Source organism: Oncorhynchus mykiss, chromosome 15, assembly GCF_057628025.1.
Source record: "Oncorhynchus mykiss isolate SJ-2025 chromosome 15, ASM5762802v1, whole genome shotgun sequence".
Lineage (NCBI taxonomy): Eukaryota > Metazoa > Chordata > Actinopteri > Salmoniformes > Salmonidae > Oncorhynchus > Oncorhynchus mykiss.
The window spans coordinates 13722294-13745390 of NC_143036.1; the positions used below are offsets into that span (position 1 = coordinate 13722294).

At 46.6% G+C, this 23097-nt stretch overlaps 1 protein-coding gene across 1 annotated transcript; it reads left to right on the top strand.

Annotated features, from left to right (window-relative positions):
* The first annotated feature begins 2775 nt into the window (after window positions 1-2775).
* LOC110489600 (zinc-binding protein A33) lies at window positions 2776-8572 on the top strand. The gene is made up of 6 exons (XM_036943720.2): window positions 2776-3241; window positions 6261-6356; window positions 6489-6719; window positions 6812-6834; window positions 6920-7038; window positions 7253-8572. Exons 3-6 carry the CDS (start codon window positions 6510-6512, stop codon window positions 7786-7788), a joined length of 888 nt encoding a protein of 295 aa, XP_036799615.2. The 5' UTR covers window positions 2776-3241; window positions 6261-6356; window positions 6489-6509; the 3' UTR covers window positions 7789-8572.
* Window positions 8573-23097: the final 14525 nt, after the last annotated feature.

Consider the following 23097-nt stretch of genomic DNA (forward strand, 5'->3'; position numbering starts at 1 on the left):
GACCTGACAGTAGACCTGACAGTAGACACGGTACCTGACAGTAGACCTGACAGTAGACCTGACAGTAGACACAGTACCTGACAGTAGACCTGACAGTAGACACGGTATCTGACAGTAGACCTGACAGTAGAAACGGTACCTGACAGTAGACCTGACAGTAGACCTGACAGTAAAAACGGTACCTGACAGTAGACCTGACAGTAGAAACGGTACCTGACAGTAGACCTGACAGTAGAAACGGTACCTGAGAGTAGACCTGACAGTAGAAACGGTACCTGAGAGTAGACCTGACAGTAGACCTGACAGTAGAAACGGTACCTGACAGTAGACCTGACAGTAGACCTGACAGTAAAAACGGTACCTGACAGTAGACCTGACAGTAGAAACGGTACCTGACAGTAGACCTGACAGTAGAAACGGTACCTGACAGTAGACCTGACAGTAGAAACGGTACCTGACAGTAGACCTGACAGTAGACCTGACAGTAGAAACGGTACCTGACAGTAGACCTGACAGTAGACCTGACAGTAAAAACGGTACCTGACAGTAGACCTGACAGTAGACACGGTACCTGACAGTAGACCTGACAGTAGACACGGTACCTGACAGTAGACACAGTACCTAACAGTAGACCTGACAGTAGACACGGTACCTGACAGTAGACCTGACAGTAGACACGGTACCTGACAGTAGACACAGTACCTAACAGTAGACCTGACAGTAGACACGGTACCTGACAGTAGACCTGACAGTAGAAACGGTACCTGACAGTAGACCTGACAGTAGACACAGTACCTGACAGTAGACACAGTACCTGACAGTAGACCTGACAGTAGACCTGACAGTAGAAACGGTACCTGACAGTAGACCTGACAGTAGACACAGTACCTGACAGTAGACACAGTACCTGACAGTAGACCTGACAGTAGACCTGACAGTAGAAACGGTACCTGACAGTAGACCTGACAGTAGAAACAGTACCTGACAGTAGACCTGACAGTAGACACGGTACCTGACAGTAGACACAGTACCTGACAGTAGACCTGACAGTAGAAATGGTACCTGACAGTAGACCTGACAGTAGACACAGTACCTGACAGTAGACACAGTACCTGACAGTAGACCTGACAGTAGACACGGTACCTGACAGTAGACACGGTACCTGACAGTAGACACAGTACCTGACAGTAGACACAGTACCTGACAGTAGACACAGTACCTGACAGTAGACACAGTACCTGACAGTAGACACAGTACCTGACAGTAGACCTGACAGTAGACACAGTACCTAACAGTAGACCTGACAGTAGACACAGTACCTAACAGTAGACACGGTACCTGACAGTAGACCTGAGAGTAGAAACGGTACCTGACAGTAGACCTGACAGTAGAAACGGTACCTGACAGTAGACCTGAGAGTAGACACAGTAGCTGACAGTAGACCTGACAGTAGACACGGTACCTGACAGTAGACACAGTAGCTGACAGTAGACCTGACAGTGGACCTGACAATAGACCGGATAGTAGACCTGACAGTTGACCTGACAATATACCGGATAGTAGACCTGACAGTAAACCTTACAGTAGACCTGACAGTTGACCTGACAGTGGACCTGACAGTGGACCTGACAGTAGCATATAAACTTCTGAGGATCAAAGGAAAGCTGTCCTTCTCTGACCCTCATAACAGCACATACAGACATTCACACACACCTTCACTGATATTTTTTTCAGACAATTGCTGTAAACTCCACCCTCTGAGGATGTTACCATTCAAGGCCTCTGTAACAGTGGAAAAGCCCAGTCATGTTACATCTCCTCTGCCTGCTGCAGCTACGGGGAGATTCATATTACTATGGTTTGGGTTGCATACTCATTACATCACTGATTAGTCCTACCCAAGGTTCCTAACCGCTCCCGAGTGGGGCAGCTGTCTGAGGCACAGCATCTCAGTGCTAGAGGCGTTACTACAGTCCCTTGTTCAAATCCAGGCTGTATCATATTCGGCTGTGATTGGGAGTCCCATATGGCGGCGCACAATTGGCCCAGTGTCGTCTGGGTTAGGGTTTGACCGGGGTAGGCCGTCATTGAAAAGAAGAATTTGTTCTTAACTGACTTGCTTAGTTAAATAAAGGTTAAATTGCATAGGCATATTATTATTTTGTATAGGCCTACAGATAATTGGTTTATAAAGGCCTTGATTGCCAATAGTCTGCAAATAGTAATAAATAGTGATAAACATTGACTGAAATTGTGAGCTTGTCCTTGAGCTGCTTGCAAAATTGCTTCTTTTTTCCTCATGTTCAGCTGTTGGCAGAGAAGGGACAGTGTGGTGAGGGTAGCCGTGTCTCTCAGACAGTCTAGCCCTACCTCTTAGGCACTCCCTCTTGCCCCTATGCTTCCTGCTTTCTCTATGCGTGCTCACTGAGGTATAATAAGAACGTATGCACTGCCATGCCAAATAGGTTTCCTGGTCTCAGAAAGCTCCACCCCTTTGGAATAAAGGGAACAAGCTCAGTTCCTCCCAGTGACTAGAGACTGCCTTTACACAGCAAGGATTACTAGCCAAACACTGACCTCAAGCGGCTGCTGGCTGAATCACAGTTTCGTTTCTAAAGCCTTGAAAGTTAACTTTGGTACTTGGCAGAGGGTGAATCTCAATTTCATACTCCTCGTATCCTCCCTCCTTGCTTCCTTCTCAAAACCCATTGGATGAGAAAGCCAGAGGTCCCGCCCCTCTGACTTTCTCCTCCAATGGGTTTTGAGAAGGAGGCAAGGAGAGAAGATGCGAGGAGTATGAAATTGAGATTCTCTCTAAATCATTCCAGATGAGGGAGTGTCTCAAAAACAGAATGGCTTCCAGATCAGCTTCTCCTGAGGAGGATCTCTCCTGTCCTTTTTGCCGTGAGATCTTCAAAGATCCCGTGGTCTTGTCGTGTAGCCACAGCGTCTGTAAAGCCTGTCTGCAGGAATACTGGAAACAGAGGCGATCTCGGGAATGTCCAGTGTGCAGGAAGAGAAGCAAATCAAAAGGCAATCCTCCCTGTAACCTGGTCTTAAAGAACCTGTGTGAGGCCTTCTTACAGGAGAGGAGTCTGAGGAGCGCTGCAATCTGCACAACGAGAAACTCAAGCTCTTCTGTCTGGATGATAAGCAGCCCATCTGTGTTGTGTGTCAGGCCTCCAGAAAACATAAAAACCACAACTGCTGCCCCATAGATGAAACTGCACAGCATCAAAAGGTACAGTAGCATAAACAGGTGAATTTAAAATACAGTACATATCCATCATTTATCAAATATAATATACAGTTAGTATCAATGTGTTGTTGTATTTATGGCGGTACTTCCGTGTGTGAAACCAGTGTCAAATCTATATTTTCCAAGTATTTTTCTCAATATTCTGGAGAATATTGATGCAAATAATTTCCTAATTCCTGTAAAAAAAAATCAGATCTATCCGGATTGAAGAGTACAAACATCTAACCACACACATATGGCGTGACACCTAACTACTATACTCACCACGGGACACCTAACTACTATACTCACCACGTGACACCTAACTACTATACTCACCACGGGACACCTAACTACTATACTCACCACGGGACACCTAACTACTATACTCACCACGGGACACCTAACTACTATACTCACCACGGGACACCTAACTACTATACTCACCACGGGACACCTAACTACTATACTCACCACGTGACACCTAACTACTATACTCACCACGTGACACCTAACTACTATACTCACCACGTGACACCTAACTACTATACTCACCACGTGACACCTAACTACTATACTCACCACGGGACACCTAACTACTATACTCACCACGGGACACCTAACTACTATACTCACCACGGGACACCTAACTACTATACTCACCACGGGACACCTAACTACTATACTCACCACGTGACACCTAACTACTATACTCACCACGTGACACCTAACTACTATACTCACCACGTGACACCTAACTACTATACTCACCACGGGACACCTAACTACTATACTCACCACGGGACACCTAACTACTATACTCACCACGTGACACCTAACTACTATACTCACCACGGGACACCTAACTACTATACTCACCACGTGACACCTAACTACTATACTCACCACGGGACACCTAACTACTATACTCACCACGGGACACCTAACTACTATACTCACCACGGGACACCTAACTACTATACTCACCACGGGACACCTAACTACTATACTCACCACGGGACACCTAACTACTATACTCACCACGGGACACCTAACTACTATACTCACCACGGGACACCTAACTACTATACTCACCACGGGACACCTAACTACTATACTCACCACGGGACACCTAACTACTATACTCACCACGGGACACCTAACTACTATACTCACCACGTGACACCTAACTACTATACTCACCACGTGACACCTAACTACTATACTCACCACGTGACACCTAACTACTATACTCACCACGGGACACCTAACTACTATACTCACCACGGGACACCTAACTACTATACTCACCACGTGACACCTAACTACTATACTCACCACGTGACACCTAACTACTATACTCACCACGGGACACCTAACTACTATACTCACCACGGGACACCTAACTACTATACTCACCACGGGACACCTAACTACTATACTCACCACGGGACACCTAACTACTATACTCACCACGTGACACCTAACTACTATACTCACCACGGGACACCTAACTACTATACTCACCACGGGACACCTAACTACTATACTCACCACGTGACACCTAACTACTATACTCACCACGGGACACCTAACTACTATACTCACCACGTGACACCTAACTACTATACTCACCACGGGACACCTAACTACTATACTCACCACGTGACACCTAACTACTATACTCACCACGGGACACCTAACTACTATACTCACCACGGGACACCTAACTACTATACTCACCACGGGACACCTAACTACTATACTCACCACGGGACACCTAACTACTATACTCACCACGGGACACCTAACTACTATACTCACCACGTGACACCTAACTACTATACTCACCACGGGACACCTAACTACTATACTCACCACGTGACACCTAACTACTATACTCACCACGGGACACCTAACTACTATACTCACCACGGGACACCTAACTACTATACTCACCACGTGACACCTAACTACTATACTCACCACGGGACACCTAACTACTATACTCACCACGGGACACCTAACTACTATACTCACCACGGGACACCTAACTACTATACTCACCACGGGACACCTAACTACTATACTCACCACGGGACACCTAACTACTATACTCACCACGTGACACCTAACTACTATACTCACCACGGGACACCTAACTACTATACTCACCACGGGACACCTAACTACTATACTCACCACGGGACACCTAACTACTATACTCACCACGTGACACCTAACTACTATACTCACCACGGGACACCTAACTACTATACTCACCACGGGACACCTAACTACTATACTCACCACGTGACACCTAACTACTATACTCACCACGGGACACCTAACTACTATACTCACCACGGGACACCTAACTACTATACTCACCACGGGACACCTAACTACTATACTCACCACGGGACACCTAACTACTATACTCACCACGGGACACCTAACTACTATACTCACCACGGGACACCTAACTACTATACTCACCACGGGACACCTAACTACTATACTCACCACGGGACACCTAACTACTATACTCACCACGGGACACCTAACTACTATACTCACCACGGGACACCTAACTACTATACTCACCACGGGACACCTAACTACTATACTCACCACGGGACACCTAACTACTATACTCACCACGTGACACCTAACTACTATACTCACCACGGGACACCTAACTACTATACTCACCACGTGACACCTAACTACTATACTCACCACGGGACACCTAACTACTATACTCACCACGGGACACCTAACTACTATACTCACCACGGGACACCTAACTACTATACTCACCACGTGACACCTAACTACTATACTCACCACGGGACACCTAACTACTATACTCACCACGTGACACCTAACTACTATACTCACATACCCTGGCTTGTACACAGAGGGGAACAGTCCATTCACCTTCCCCTCCATGTCGATCAACTCTGTAATGAAACAACAAAGTACAAATTCTCTTCAATAAAACAATGTCTCTTTCCAGGAGGAACTCCAGACTTTCCTGAAGCCCTTACAGGAGAAGCTGGAGGTCTTTAATAAAGTTAAACAAACCTGTGACCAAACAGTAAAACACATTAAGGTGAGGATGCTGAGTACATAGAATTGTATGGATTTTATGGATTGTATGGATTTTACTCAAAAGTATTTTGTGGATAAACTGTGAAAATGAACATTTAAATAATGTAATGCCTTTGTTATCTCTTGTGTCCAGAACAAGGCCCAGCACACAGAGATGGTGATTAAAAAAGATTTTCAGAAGCTCCACCAGTTTCTACGAGAGGAAGAGGAGGTGAGGATAGCTGTTCTGAGGGAGGAAGAGGAGCAGAAGAGTCAGGTGATGAAGGAGAAGATTGAGGAGATGAGCAGAGAGATATCATCACTTTCAGACACAATCAGAGCCTTAGAGGAGGAGCTGAGAGCTGAAGACATCTCATTCCTGAAGGTCAGCACTGCTCTCTCTAAATTTCAGGGTATGTTTATCGGTTGACTGGTTAATATTGATTGACTGACTCAATCTATTATTTTTTTCTGTAGAACTACAAGGCCATAGTGAGAAGGTAAGTCATCTGTCTGCTGTCTCTCTCTGTTCTGTGGTTCTGAATCCAACCCTACAGCAACACTGACTCCTGAATGTTCTTCCAGAACCCAGTGCACACTGCCGGATCCACAGCTGGTCTCAGGGTCACTGATAGACGCAGCCAAACACCTGGGAAACCTGCAGTTCAGAGTCTGGGAGAAAATGCAAGGGATTGTGAAATACAGTAAATAAATATACACTTATGATGATACTAAAATGCATTTATCTGCCTGACCGTTAACTGTGCAGTACAAGTAACCAGTATCATTGACAGTGGTACACAACTATTATAAATTTGACTTGTTCTTCCAGGCATCCAAAAATATATATATTTTTAAACAGCATCAACCAGAAATCCCCCACCGTTCTAATCTAGTAAATCTGCTCTTTGTACTCAGGTCCTGTCACTCTGGACCCTAACACTGCCCACCTAGGTCTCGTCCTATCTGAGAATCTGACCATTGTGGAATGCACAAATGAGAAACAGCAGCTCCCTGATAACCCAGAGAGGTTTGATTACTATGCATGGGTCTTGGGTTCTGAGGGATTTAACTCAGGGACACACAGCTGGGACGTTGAGGTTGGGAACAATACATTCTGGTCACTGGGTGTGATGGAAAAGTCTGTCCAGAGGAAGGGAGCAGTTAATACTGGACACTGGCGATTCTGGCACTTCAAAGGTAAATACGGAGCATTTTCCCCACCAGAATCAACCAGTGTACTCCGTGTGGCAAAGAAACCCAAGAGGATCAGAGTTCAGCTGGACTGGGACAGAGGAGCGCTGTCATTCTCTGACCCTGATGAGAACACATGTTTACACACTATTACACACACTTTCACTGAGAGAGTCTTTCCATACTTGGGTAGTTACTGCAAGCTCTCCCCTCTGAGAATCGTACCAGCAAAGACCTCTGTAAAAGTACAGCATAGTTAGAATCTCTGTCTAGCGCAACAGCATCTATTGATCATGATACGTGTGTCATTACATGTTTATAGGTCAAAAATAATCTTACAAATCAACTCAATTTTATTTTACAATGAACATAAAGTTGTTTGACAGTGAAATGTATAGAATGTTAAAGGTAATGGAGCCCTTTTTCTCGATCACCCTTGTCACAGTGCACTACCATTCCCCTTCATGTGATGTTTCTGCTCATCTTACAAATCTACTTCACAGTCAGTCACACTTAACTGTATATTCATTGTAACATTATTTGGGAAGCTTAGCCATTAGAGGCTTCTGTTCTGGAGGATGCCAGATAGAGCATAATAACAATACAGATAATGATTCCCATCTGGCTCAAAGAACCATGAAGCATACTGCAATCTAGTGGTGGGGTTGTCTCAGAGAGAGGTGTTGATTTCTTTAGAACAACCAACCCAGGTACTTGGTGCTGCTACCTGCCCATTGGTCACAGAGTGTTCATACTGTAGGCAGGTGAGCTGACCGATGCCTGGTCAGTGAGGACTAGGTATGTATGAAGTGTCCTGGCAGTTGCACAGCTCCAGGTGGTTTGACCTGTTAGGAGACAACCTGACCAGCCCTGTAGGCTTTGAACCTCAGCAGAGCAGGCCGACTCTGTCTGAGAGAGAAGGATCTGTCAAACTAAACGTGAGGTATTCTATCCGCCCTGTGTATTGTAAATGATTTGTAAGGCCTGTTGTATGTCTTGTTATTACCAGTAATTCTCTATAATAAAATTGGACAAAAACGTGAATTTTCTCCGTGTGAGATTTAAGAACAGCCTGAGTGCCAGGCTGTTTGTGTGCTGTCATACCAATGACTTGACAACGGAGTTGACAAGAACACACAGATCTGGGACCTGGCCATGTTCAGAACAGGGCTGTTCGATGTCGGTCCTGGAAGGCCAGAACACTTCTGGTTTTCATCCTTTCCTTCTATTAAGGGACTAACTTAGACCTGGAACACCAGGTGAGCACTATTCTACCTGGTAGAAACTCAAAACAGAAGCGTTTGGGCCCTCCAGGACCAGAATTGAGCAGCCCTGGTTTAGAACACTGAGGAGAACAGTGCCACAATGTGCAGGGTTCTAGTTGACTGAAAGTTCAACCCCTCATTCACATTGTCATCCGGTAATATACTGCACAACACTGGAAAACTCAGCTCTCTCAGGTACAGGTGATTATTTCCGTCTAAAAAAGTATTTCAAACAGGACTTCATCTCATTATAAACAGCCAGATTCAGAGTTAAAACAGAACAAAATAATATTCCACCTAAACCGTGACCTTCAGGTCCTGCTAACCAACCAAGGGTGAGTCTTGGAAGTGACCTGTTGCCTCCAGAAGCCATTCTGGAGGAGGAGGGAGTGTGACCGTGAGAGAAAATGGCTTCCAGATCGTGTCTCCCAAAGGAGAAAAGATCTCTGCTGTCCTGTTTGCTATGACATCTTCAGGGATCCTGTCATCCTGTTATGTAGCCACAGCATCTGTTCATTGGTAGACAGCCATAGAGTTCCAAGCTGATAAGTCAAAACTGTAACTAGGCTACTCAGAAACATTCACTGTATTCTTGGCAAGCAACTCCAGTGTAGATGTGGCCTTGTGTTTTAAGTTATTGTCCTGCTGAAAGGTGAATTCATCTCCCAGTGTCTGTTGGAAAGCAGAATGAACCAGGTTTTCCTCTAGGATGTTGCCCGTGGTTAGCTCCATTCCATTTATTTTGTATCCTGAAAAACTTCCCATTCCTTAACGATGACAAGCGTTCCCATAACATGATGCAGTCACCACCAGACCTGAAAGTATAAACGTATGTGTTGTGTTGGATTTGCCCCAAACCTAACACTTCTGTATTCAGGACAAAAAGTTCATTTCTTTGCCAAATTTTTGGAAGTGTTGTTGCAAACAGGATGTGTGTTTTGGAATATTTTTATTCTGTGCAGGTGTGCACACCCTTCTGCCCTCACAACTGCCTCAATTTGTCAGGGCATGGACTCTACAAGGCGTCGAAAGCATTCTGCAGGCATACTGACCCATGTTGATTCCAATGCTTGATACACACGGGAAACTGTTACGTGAAAAACCCAGCAGCATTTGACACACTCAAACCGGTGCGCCTGGCACCTACCATCATACCCTGTTCAAAGGCACTTCAATATTTTGTCTTTCCCATTCACCCTCTGAATGGCACATACAATATCCATGTCTTTAACCTGTCTCCTATCCTTCTTCTAAACTGATTTAAAGTGGATTTAACAAGTGACATCAATGAGGGATCATACCTTTCACCTGGTCAGTCTATGTCATGGAAAGAGCAGGTGTTCTTAATGTTTTATACACTCAGTGTATATCTGTATTCCAGGTATATTCTGCAGGTGTCTAACTTCAAGATGGCTATACTACCAGAGTACAACACAGAGGACATGTACATTGTATGACAGCTGACTGATAACACACGGATCAAAACCGTTTGTTCTCCCGAGTGGGGCAGTGGTCTAAGGCACTGCATTGCAGTGCTAGAGGTTGTCACTACAGACCCGTGTTTGATCCCAAGCAGTGTCGCAGCCGGCTAGGCCCGGTAGACCCATGATGCGGCGCACAATTGGCCCAACATCTTCCGGGTTAGGGGGGGGCTTGGCCGGCCGGGATGTCCTCATCCCATCGCGCTCTAGCGACTCCTTGTGGCGGGACAGGTGCATGCACGCTGACATTGGTCGCCAGCTGTACGGTGTTTCCTCCTCTGGCTTCCGTGTTAAGCGAGCAGTGTGTCAAGAAGCAGTGCGGCTTGGCAGGGTCGTGTTTTGGAGGACGCATGGCTCTCGACCTTCGCCTCTCTCGAATCCATACAGGAGTTGCAGCGATGGGACAAGACTGTAAGTACCAACTGGGGTAAAAAGTATTTTAAAAATAATAAACTGAGTTCTACTGATAATTTTGTCATGTAAATATATGACAAGTATTTTTGTTATTTATTAAATCACCCCTGATATGATAGTTGTATGGTACTGACTGTGAACAGTCCCTGAGGTTGAATTTAGGTTTTGCAGATCTTGTTCAAATCCAAATTCAACCAGGATTCTTTCTTCTGTGTTGTATTATGATGGTCAACTAGAGGGCTCTGGACTTTAATGGCAAACAGTACTCCTACTCTGAGAAGCTTGAGAGGTGTGTGTGTGTGTGTGTGTGGGGGGGGGGGTCAAACCAGAAACACTGATCAGTCTTCCTGGGATACAATAAGTCCTCCACTGTCTACCTTTAGCTCCTTCTCTCCCTCCCTCCATATTTATTTATTTCTCCCTCCATTTATCTTCCTCTCTCTCTCTCTGCCTGTCAACTGCTCTCTCTCTTTATCTCCTCTCTCTCTCCCTCCATCTAGCTTTCTCTCGCTGTCTGTCAAAGCATGGATGTAAGATGTAATCCTATGTGTTGTTCTTATCTCCAGTAAGAAGCGGCACATTAACGTTCCTATGAAGACTGAACAGGAGACGACACACAAGAACATCGAGGAGGACCACAAACTCAGGGTCCTTGTCATCAAGGTAACACACTGGTGTTTTGGAGGATATATTGGCACGGGTGTAGTTAGGCCAGAGAGGAAGTCCATGGCTGGCAAACCGTGCCAATATATCCTCCGAACACCGGCTTCTAGGGCATTGTTTTTATACAATGGGTTAAAAACATATTTGAATGATTGACATATTTTCATTAAAAATGTCATTTTGATTAATTTATTCATAATATTTCATCCTTCCACAAGATATAGTCCCGACACAAATCTAGGGTTGCTACCCAAGCCGGCTGATCGTTCATTCTATTGGTTCGGTTGCCAGAGACGCGACACCAGTCCATCAGTCTTTTGTTCTGTATTTACGGAAGCGACCCAGTCGTAATATAACTCTTTTTGACGTTTAACATGACTGTAAGTTAGTCGTACGTAGTTGGCTAGCTAGCAAGCAAGGGAGAACGTTGCCAGCCAGTATGGCAATGGAACATTTAGAACAAACTACTGGGTCGCGTCCATGGATACAGAATAAAATGAATGGCATTCGAACCAATAAAACGAAAGACCAGCAGGCTTGGGTTGCAACCCTAGATTTGTGTCGGGACAATATCTTGTGGAAGGATGAAATATTATAAATAAATTAATCAAAATGTCAATCATTATTTGAATATGTTGGTTAGCCATTTAAAAGTGATAATGCCCAGCTGTCTGGAAACTTGGAGAAACCCCTGTCAGAGAGGAGACACTGGGAGGAGAGGAATGGAGAAGCCCCTGTCAGAGAGGAGACACTGGGAGGAGAGGAATGGAGAAGCCCCAGTCAGAGAGGAGACACTGGGAGGAGAGGAATGGAGAAGCCTGTCAGAGAGGAGACACTGGGAGGAGAGGAATGGAGAAGCCCCTGTCAGAGGAGACACTGGGAGGAGAGGAATGGAGAAGCCCCTGTCAGAGAGGAGACACTGGGAGGAGAGGAATATAGAAGCCCCAGTCAGAGAGGAGACACTGGGAGGAGAGGAATGGAGAAGCCCCAGTCAGAGAGGAGACACTGGGAGGAGAGGAATGGAGAAGCCCCAGTCAGAGAGGAGACACTGGGAGGAGAGGAATGGAGAAGCCCCAGTCAGAGAGGAGACACTGGGAGGAGAGGAATGGAGGAGACACTGGGAGGAGAGGAATGGAGAAGCCCCTGTCAGAGAGGAGACACTGGGAGGAGAGGAATAGAGAAGCCCCTGTCAGAGAGGAGACACTGGGAGGAGAGGAATGGAGAAGCCCCAGTCAGAGAGGAGACACTGGGAGGAGAGGAATGGAGAAGCCCCTGTCAGAGAGGAGACACTGGGAGGAGAGGAATGGAGAAGCCCCTGTCAGAGAGGAGACACTGGGAGGAGAGGAATAGAGAAGCCCCTGTCAGAGAGGAGACACTGGGAGGAGAGGAATGGAGAAGCCCCAGTCAGAGAGGAGACACTGGGAGGAGAGGAATGGAGAAGCCCCAGTCAGAGAGGAGACACTGGGAGGAGAGGAATAGAGAAGCCCCAGTCAGAGAGGAGACACTGGGAGGAGAGGAATGGAGAAGCCCCTGTCAGAGAGGAGACACTGGGAGGAGAGGAATGGAGAAGCCAATGTCAGAGGAGACACTGGGAGGAGAGGAATGGAGAAGCCCCAGTCAGAGAGGAGACACTGGGAGGAGAGGAATGGAGAAGCCCCAGTCAGAGAGGAGACACTGGGAGGAGAGGAATAGAGAAGCCCCAGTCAGAGAGGAGACACTGGGAGGAGAGGAATGGAGAAGCCCCTGTCAGAGAGGAGACACTGGGAGGAGAGGAATGGAGAAGCCCCTGTCAGAGGAGACACTGGGAGGAGAGGAATGGAGAAGCCCCTGTCAGAGGAGACACTGGGAGGAGAGGAATGGAGAAGCCCCTGTCAGAGGAGACACTGGGAGGAGAGGAATGGAGAAGCCCCTGGACCAACTGAACTGATGCCACTGCTGCATAGTTTTACATAGGCAGCCCAATTCAGATTTTTTTTTTTCACCGTTCTTTTGAACAATCACATCACATCTGAATAGGGCTGCCTGTATAGAACGCAGCCTATGAGAACAAAACATTGGCGGCTCAAAGAACAATTGACACCTCTGATTTGCTCCTATTTTATTAAGCATAACTTTGAACAATACTCCCTGTAAACAGTCAAACTCAGCACCTTGGTAGTCAGAAGAGTGGTCCCGGAGAGACAACTGGAGGAAACCAGGGCTACGTTCAGGAGGGAACATTAGAAATGTCTTGTGTAGAGCAGTTTCACTATTCTAGGTGACAGAGAAGCATGGCTCTTCTATAGAGTAGGCCTGTATTTATATCTGACCATTCTGGAATGTTGAATCCCACTGGACGCCAGCCATGTATACTTGAGGGAGTATACATCTAAGAGATCGGTGGGATACTAGCCAAGATGGTGGATAAATGTCTTACTCAGGCTGTTAAACATTGAAGAAAATGGTCACAGTTGAGGTCTATTTAAGGGGTGTCTCCCCCATAGACACCAAAGGGATAGCGACTGGGTCTGGTCTACTTAGTTCATTGACTGTATATGAGCCAGAAACAACGAGGGAGTGGGATGTCTCTCTTCCGTCTCTGACACTAATCTTCGGGAGCTGCTGTGTCTGCTGGTTTTCCAGTGAGACCGATTTATACCTGAGAAGCCAGGTTTGTGTCTGAGCAATGTGTATCATTGGATCAATGCATCTCCCAGAGTTCCCCAGCCCTGTCCTAACACGAGCAACATAAACTACTTAAAACAAAGGAGTCTCCAGACTTCACCCATCCACTAAACAACACCGTCAGTCATCGTTATCTGTTCGCAGGCCTTCACAGAGCCCTCCCAGCTGCTGGTAAAGTTGACACAATAAGTTAGTTGTACAAACAAGAGACAGGAGCAGTCTGTCTCACTAAACATGATTCAAGGCTGGTCGTATTGCTTCAAATCTGCAGTATTCACTAGCACCAGGCATCACTAGATTCGTTCTGCCCCTGAACAGGCAGTTAACCCACTGTTCCAATCATCATCATCTAGAACAGAGACCGCATCAAAGCATCCCTCAGGTGGTCATCATCATCTAGAACAGAGACCACATCAAAGCATCCCTCAGGGGGTCATCATCATCATCATCATCTAGAACAGAGACCACATCAAAGCATCCCTCAGGGGATCATCATCATCATCATCATCTAGAACAGAGACCGCATCAAAGCATCCCTCAGGGGGTCATCATCATCATCATCTAGAACAGAGACCACATCATAGCATCCCTCAGGGGGTCATCATCATCTAGAACAGAGACCGCATCAAAGCATCCCTCAGGGGGTCATCATCATCATCATCATCTAGAACAGAGACCACATCAAAGCATCCCTCAGGGGATCATCATCATCATCATCATCTAGAACAGAGACCGCATCAAAGCATCCCTCAGGGGGTCATCATCATCATCATCTAGAACAGAGACCACATCATAGCATCCCTCAGGGGGTCATCATCATCATCATCATCTAGAACAGAGACCACATCAAAGCATCCCTCAGGGGGTCATCATCATCATCATCTAGAACAGAGACCACATCAAAGCATCCCTCAGGGGGTCATCATCATCATCAACTAGAACAGAGACAGCATCATAGCATCCCTCAGGGGGTCATCATCATCATCATCATCATCTAGAACAGAGACCACATCAAAGCATCCCTCAGGGGGTCATCATCATCATCATCATCATCTAGAAAAGAGACCGCATCAAAGCATCCCTCAGGGGGTCATCATCATCTAGAACAGAGACCGCATCAAAGCATCCCTCAGGTGGTCATCATCATCTAGAACAGAGACCACATCAAAGCATCCCTCAGGGGATCATCATCATCATCATCATCTAGAACAGAGACCGCATCAAAGCATCCCTCAGGGGTTCATCATCATCATCATCTAGAACAGAGACCACATCATAGCATCCCTCAGGGGGTCATCATCATCATCATCATCTAGAACAGAGACCGCATCAAAGCATCCCTCAGGGGGTCATCATCATCTAGAACAGAGACCGCATCATAGCATCCCTCAGGGGGTCATCATCATCATCATCTAGAACAGAGACCACATCAAAGCATCCCTCAGGGGATCATCATCATCATCATCATCTAGAACAGAGACCGCATCAAAGCATCCCTCAGGGGGTCATCATCATCATCATCTAGAACAGAGACCACATCATAGCATCCCTCAGGGGGTCATCATCATCTAGAACAGAGACCGCATCAAAGCATCCCTCAGGGGGTCATCATCATCATCAACTAGAACAGAGACAGCATCATAGCATCCCTCAGGGGGTCATCATCATCATCATCATCTAGAACAGAGACCGCATCAAAGCATCCCTCAGGGGGTCATCATCATCATCATCATCATCTAGAACAGAGACCGCATCAAAGCATCCCTCAGGGGGTCATCATCATCATCATCTAGAACAGAGACCGCATCAAAGCATCCCTCAGGGGGTCATCATCATCATCATCATCTAGAACAGAGACCGCATCAAAGCATCCCTCAGGGGGTCATCATCATCATCATCATCTAGAACAGAGACTGCATCAAAGCATCCCTCAGGGGGTCATCATCATCATCTAGAACAGAGACCGCATCAAAGCATCCCTCAGGGGGTCATCATCATCATCTAGAACAGAGACCGCATCAAAGCATCCCTCAGGGGGTCATCATCATCTAGAACAGAGACCGCATCAAAGCATCCCTCAGGGGGTCATCATCATCTAGAACAGAGACCGCATCAAAGCATCCCTCAGGGGGTCATCATCATCATCATCATCTAGAACAGAGACCGCATCAAAGCATCCCTCAGGGGGTCATCATCATCATCATCAACTAGAACAGAGACCGCATCAAAGCATCCCTCAGGTGGTCATTAATCATCATCATCTAGAACAGAGACCGCATCAAAGCATCCCTCAGGGGGTCATCATCATCATCATCATCTAGAACAGAGACCGCATCAAAGCATCCCTCAGGGGGTCATCATCATCATCATCAACTAGAACAGAGACCGCATCAAAGCATCCCTCAGGTGGTCATCATCATCTAGAACAGAGACCGCATCATAGCATCCCTCAGGGGGTCATCATCATCATCATCTAGAACAGAGACCGCATCAAAGCATCCCTCAGGGGGTCATCATCATCATCATCATCTAGAACAGAGACCGCATCAAAGCATCCCTCAGGGGGTCATCATCATCATCATCATCTAGAACAGAGACCACATCAAAGCATCCCTCAGGGGGTCATCATCATCATCATCATCTAGAACAGAGACCACATCAAAGCATCCCTCAGGGGGTCATCATCATCATCATCATCATCATCTAGAACAGAGACCGCATCAAAGCATCCCTCAGGGGGTCATCATCATCATCATCTAGAACAGAGACCGCATCATAGCATCCCTCAGGGGGTCATCATCATCATCATCATCATCTAGAACAGAGACCGCATCAAAGCATCCCTCAGGGGGTCATCATCATCATCATCATCTAGAACAGAGACCACATCATAGCATCCCTCAGGGGGTCATCATCATCATCTAGAACAGAGACCACATCATAGCATCCCTCAGGGGGTCATCATCATCATCTAGAACAGAGACCACATCATAGCATCCCTCAGGGGGTCATCATCATCTAGAACAGAGACCGCATCAGAGCATCCCTCAGGGGGTCATCATCATCATCATCTAGAACAGAGACCACATCAAAGCATCCCTCAAGGGGTCATCATCATCATCATCTAGAACAGAGACCACATCAAAGCATCCCTCAGGGGGTCATCAATCATTATCATCTAGAACAGAGACCACATCAAAGCATCCCTCAGGGGGTCATCATCATCATCATCTAGAACAGAGACCACATCAAAGCATCCCTCAGGGGGTCATCAATCATTATCATCTAGAACAGAGACCACATCAAAGCATCCCTCAGGGGGTCATCATCATCATCATCATCTAGAACAGAGACCGAATCAAAGCATCCCTCAGGGGGTCATCATCATCATCATCTAGAACAGAGACAGCATCAAAGCATCCCTCAGGGGGTCATCATCATCTAGAACAGAGACCACATCATAGCATCCCTCAGGGGGTCATCATCATCTAGAACAGAGACCGCATCAAAGCATCCCTCAGGGGGTCATCATCATCATCAACTAGAACAGAGACCACATCATAGCATCCCTCAGGGGGTCATCATCATCATCATCTAGAACAGAGACCACATCAAAGCATCCCTCAGGGGGTCATCATCATCATCATCTAGAACAGAGACCACATCAAAGCATCCCTCAGGGGGTCATCATCATCTAGAACAGAGACCACATCAAAGCATCCCTCAGGGGGTCATCATCATCATCAACTAGAACAGAGACCGCATCCAAGCATCCCTCAGGGGGTCATCATCATCATCATCTAGAACAGAGACCACATCAAAGCATCCCTCAGGTGGTCATCAATCATCATCATCATCTAGAACAGAGACCACATCAAAGCATCCCTCAGGGGGTCATCATCATCATCAACTAGAACAGAGACCGCATCAAAGCATCCCTCAGGGGGTCATCATCATCATCATCATCTAGAACAGAGACCGCATCATAGCATCCCTCAGGGGGTCATCATCATCTAGAACAGAGACCGCATCATAGCATCCCTCAGGGGGTCATCATCATCATCATCATCTAGAACAGAGACCACATCAAAGCATCCCTCAGGGGGTCATCATCATCATCTAGAACAGAGACCGCATCAAAGCATCCCTCAGGGGGTCATCATCATCATCATCTAGAACAGAGACCACATCAAAGCATCCCTCAGGGGGTCATCATCATCATCATCTAGAACAGAGACCGCATCATAGCATCCCTCAGGGGGTCATCATCATCTAGAACAGAGACCGCATCAAAGCATCCCTCAGGGGGTCATCATCATCATCATCTAGAACAGAGACCGCATCAAAGCATCCCTCAGGGGGTCATCATCATCATCTAGAACAGAGACCGCATCAAAGCATCCCTCAGGTGGTCATTAATCATCATCATCTAGAACAGAGACCGCATCATAGCATCCCTCAGGGGGTCATCATCATCATCATCTAGAACAGAGACCGCATCATAGCATCCCTCAGGGGGTCATCATCATCATCATCATCTAGAACAGAGACCGCATCAAAGCATCCCTCAGGGGGTCATCATCATCATCATCATCTAGAACAGAGACCGCATCAAAGCATCCCTCAGGGGGTCATCATCATCATCATCATCTAGAACAGAGACCACATCAAAGCATCCCTCAGGGGGTCATCATCATCATCATCATCTAGAACAGAGACCACATCAAAGCATCCCTCAGGGGGTCATCATCATCATCATCATCATCATCTAGAACAGAGACCGCATCAAAGCATCCCTCAGGGGGTCATCATCATCATCATCTAGAACAGAGACCGCATCATAGCATCCCTCAGGGGGTCATCATCATCATCATCATCATCTAGAACAGAGACCGCATCAAAGCATCCCTCAGGGGGTCATCATCATCATCATCATCTAGAACAGAGACCACATCATAGCATCCCTCAGGCGGTCATCATCATCATCTAGAACAGAGACCACATCATAGCATCCCTCAGGGGGTCATCATCATCATCTAGAACAGAGACCACATCATAGCATCCCTCAGGGGGTCATCATCATCTAGAACAGAGACCGCATCAAAGCATCCCTCAGGGGGTCATCATCATCATCATCTAGAACAGAGACCGCATCAAAGCATCCCTCAGGGGGTCATCATCATCATCATCTAGAACAGAGACCACATCAAAGCATCCCTCAAGGGGTCATCATCATCATCATCTAGAACAGAGACCACATCAAAGCATCCCTCAGGGGGTCATCATCATCATCATCTAGAACAGAGACCACATCAAAGCATCCCTCAGGGGGTCATCAATCATTATCATCTAGAACAGAGACCACATCAAAGCATCCCTCAGGGGGTCATCATCATCATCATCATCTAAAACAGAGACCGAATCAAAGCATCCCTCAGGGGGTCATCATCATCATCATCTAGAACAGAGACAGCATCAAAGCATCCCTGAGGGGGTCATCATCATCTAGAACAGAGACCACATCATAGCATCCCTCAGGGGGTCATCATCATCTAGAACAGAGACCGCATCAAAGCATCCCTCAGGGGGTCATCATCATCATCAACTAGAACAGAGACCACATCATAGCATCCCTCAGGGGGTCATCATCATCATCATCTAGAACAGAGACCACATCAAAGCATCCCTCAGGGGGTCATCATCATCATCATCTAGAACAGAGACCACATCAAAGCATCCCTCAGGGGGTCATCATCATCTAGAACAGAGACCACATCAAAGCATCCCTCAGGGGGTCATTATCATCATCAACTAGAACAGAGACCGCATCAAAGCATCCCTCAGGGGGTCATCATCATCATCATCTAGAACAGAGACCACATCAAAGCATCCCTCAGGTGGTCATCAATCATCATCATCATCTAGAACAGAGACCACATCAAAGCATCCCTCAGGGGGTCATCATCATCATCAACTAGAACAGAGACCGCATCAAAGCATCCCTCAGGGGGTCATCATCATCATCATCATCATCTAGAACAGAGACCGCATCATAGCATCCCTCAGGGGGTCATCATCATCTAGAACAGAGACCGCATCATAGCATCCCTCAGGGGGTCATCATCATCATCATCATCTAGAACAGAGACCACATCAAAGCATCCCTCAGGGGGTCATCATCATCATCTAGAACAGAGACCGCATCAAAGCATCCCTCAGGGGGTCATCATCATCATCATCTAGAACAGAGACCACATCAAAGCATCCCTCAGGTGGTCATTAATCATCATCATCTAGAACAGAGACCACATCAAAGCATCCCTCAGGGGGTCATCATCATCATCATCTAGAACAGAGACCGCATCAAAGCATCCCTCAGGGGGTCATCATCATCATCATCATCTAGAACAGAGACCGCATCAAAGCATCCCTCAGGTGGTCATTAATCATCATCATCTAGAACAGAGACAGCATCATAGCATCCCTCAGGGGGTCATCATCATCATCATCTAGAACAGAGACCGCATCATAGCATCCCTCAGGGGGTCATCATCATCTAGAACAGAGACCGCATCAAAGCATCCCTCAGGGGGTCATCATCATCATCATCTAGAACAGAGACCGCATCAAAGCATCCCTCAGGGGGTCATCATCATCATCATCATCATCTAGAACAGAGACCGCATCATAGCATCCCTCAGGGGGTCATCATCATCTAGAACAGAGACCGCATCAAAGCATCCCTCAGGGGGTCATCATCATCATCATCATCTAGAACAGAGACCGCATCATAGCATCCCTCAGGGGGTCATCATCATCTAGAACAGAGACCACATCAAAGCCTCCCTCAGGGGGTCATCATCATCTAGAACAGAGACCGCATCAAAGCATCCCTCAGGGGGTCATCATCATCATCATCATCTAGAACAGAGACCGCATCATAGCATCCCTCAGGGGGTCATCATCATCTAGAACAGAGACCGCATCAAAGCATCCCTCAGGGGGTCATCATCATCATCATCATCTAGAACAGAGACCGCATCAAAGCATCCCTCAGGGGGTCATCATCATCATCATCTAGAACAGAGACCGCATCAAAGCATCCCTCAGGGGGTCATCATCATCATCATCATCTAGAACAGAGACCGCATCAAAGCATCCCTCAGGGGGTCATCATCATCATCATCATCATCTAGAACAGAGACCGCATCAAAGCATCCCTCAGGGGGTCATCATCATCATCATCAACTAGAACAGAGACCACATCAAAGCATCCCTCAGGGGGTCATCATCATCATCATCATCTAGAACAGAGACCACATCAAAGCATCCCTCAGGTGGTCATTAATCATCATCATCTAGAACAGAGACAGCATCAAAGCATCCCTCAGGGGGTCATCATCATCATCATCTAGAACAGAGACCGCATCAAAGCATCCCTCAGGTGGTCATTAATCATCATCATCTAGAACAGAGACCACATCAAAGCATCCCTCAGGGGGTCATCATCATCATCATCTAGAACAGAGACCGCATCATAGCATCCCTCAGGTGGTCATTAATCATCTAGAACAGAGACCGCATCATAGCATCCCTCAGGGGGTCATCATCATCTAGAACAGAGACCGCATCAAAGCATCCCTCAGGTGGTCATCATCATCATCATCTAGAACAGAGACAGCATCAAAGCATCCCTCAGGGGGTCATCATCATCATCATCTAGAACAGAGACCGCATCAAAGCATCCCTCAGGTGGTCATTAATCATCATCATCTAGAACAGAGACAGCATCAAAGCATCCCTCAGGGGGTCATCATCATCTAGAACAGAGACAGCATCAAAGCATCCCTCAGGGGGTCATCATCATCATCATCTAGAACAGAGACCACATCATAGCATCCCTCAGGGGGTCATCATCATCATCATCATCTAGAACAGAGACCGCATCAAAGCATCCCTCAGGGGGTCATCATCATCATCATCTAGAACAGAGACCGCATCATAGCATCCCTCAGGGGGTCATCATCATCTAGAACAGAGACAGCATCAAAGCATCCCTCAGGGGGTCATCATCATCTAGAACAGAGACCGCATCAAAGCATCCCTCAGGGGGTCATCATCATCATCATCATCTAGAACAGAGACCGCATCAAAGCATCCCTCAGGGGGTCATCATCATCATCATCTAGAACAGAGACCGCATCATAGCATCCCTCAGGGGGTCATCATCATCATCATCATCATCTAGAACAGAGACCGCATCAAAGCATCCCTCAGGGGGTCATCATCATCATCATCTAGAACAGAGACCGCATCATAGCATCCCTCAGGGGGTCATCATCATCATCATCTAGAACAGAGACCACATCATAGCATCCCTCAGGGGGTCATCATCATCATCATCTAGAACAGAGACCACATCATAGCATCCCTCAGGGGGTCATCATCATCATCATCTAGAACAGAGACCGCATCAAAGCATCCCTCAGGGGGTCATCATCATCTAGAACAGAGACCGCATCAAAGCATCCCTCAGGTGGTCATCATCATCTAGAACAGAGACCACATCATAGCATCCCTCAGGGGGTCATCATCATCATCATCTAGAACAGAGACCACATCAAAGCATCCCTCAGGGGGTCATCATCATCATCATCATCTAGAACAGAGACCGCATCAAAGCATCCCTCAGGTTGTCATTATCATCATCAAAACATTGAAACAAGTGAAACAGATGATTTTTGGAATAAACTAGATGTAGTCACAGAACTACACAGGTCGTTCTGCTCGTCATCACTCATCCTTTCACCGTCACCAAGCTCAGATGGCGCCGACAGAGATGGTCGTCTTGAGTCCTTAGGAAACTATGCAGTATTTTGATTTCTCATCCAAATATTTATATGTACATATTCTTATTCCATCCCTTTAGATGTGTGTATAAGGTAGTTGATGGGAATTGTTAGATTACTTGTTAGATATTACTGCACTGTCGGGAACTAGAAGCACAAGCATCCGCTACACTCGCATTAACATCTGCTAACCATGTGAATGTGACCATTAACATCTGCTAACCATGTGTATG

Bases quoted from the DNA above. Each gene is read 5' to 3' on its own strand.
- LOC110489600 (XM_036943720.2), top strand. From the start codon at position 6,510: ATGGTGATTAAAAAAGATTTTCAGAAGCTCCACCAGTTTCTACGAGAG. The intron at 6,720-6,811 runs GTCAGCACTGCT...TTTTTTCTGTAG, and splicing joins AAGACATCTCATTCCTGAAG to AACTACAAGGCCATAGTGAG. The intron at 7,039-7,252 runs GTAAATAAATAT...CTTTGTACTCAG, and splicing joins GCAAGGGATTGTGAAATACA to GTCCTGTCACTCTGGACCCT.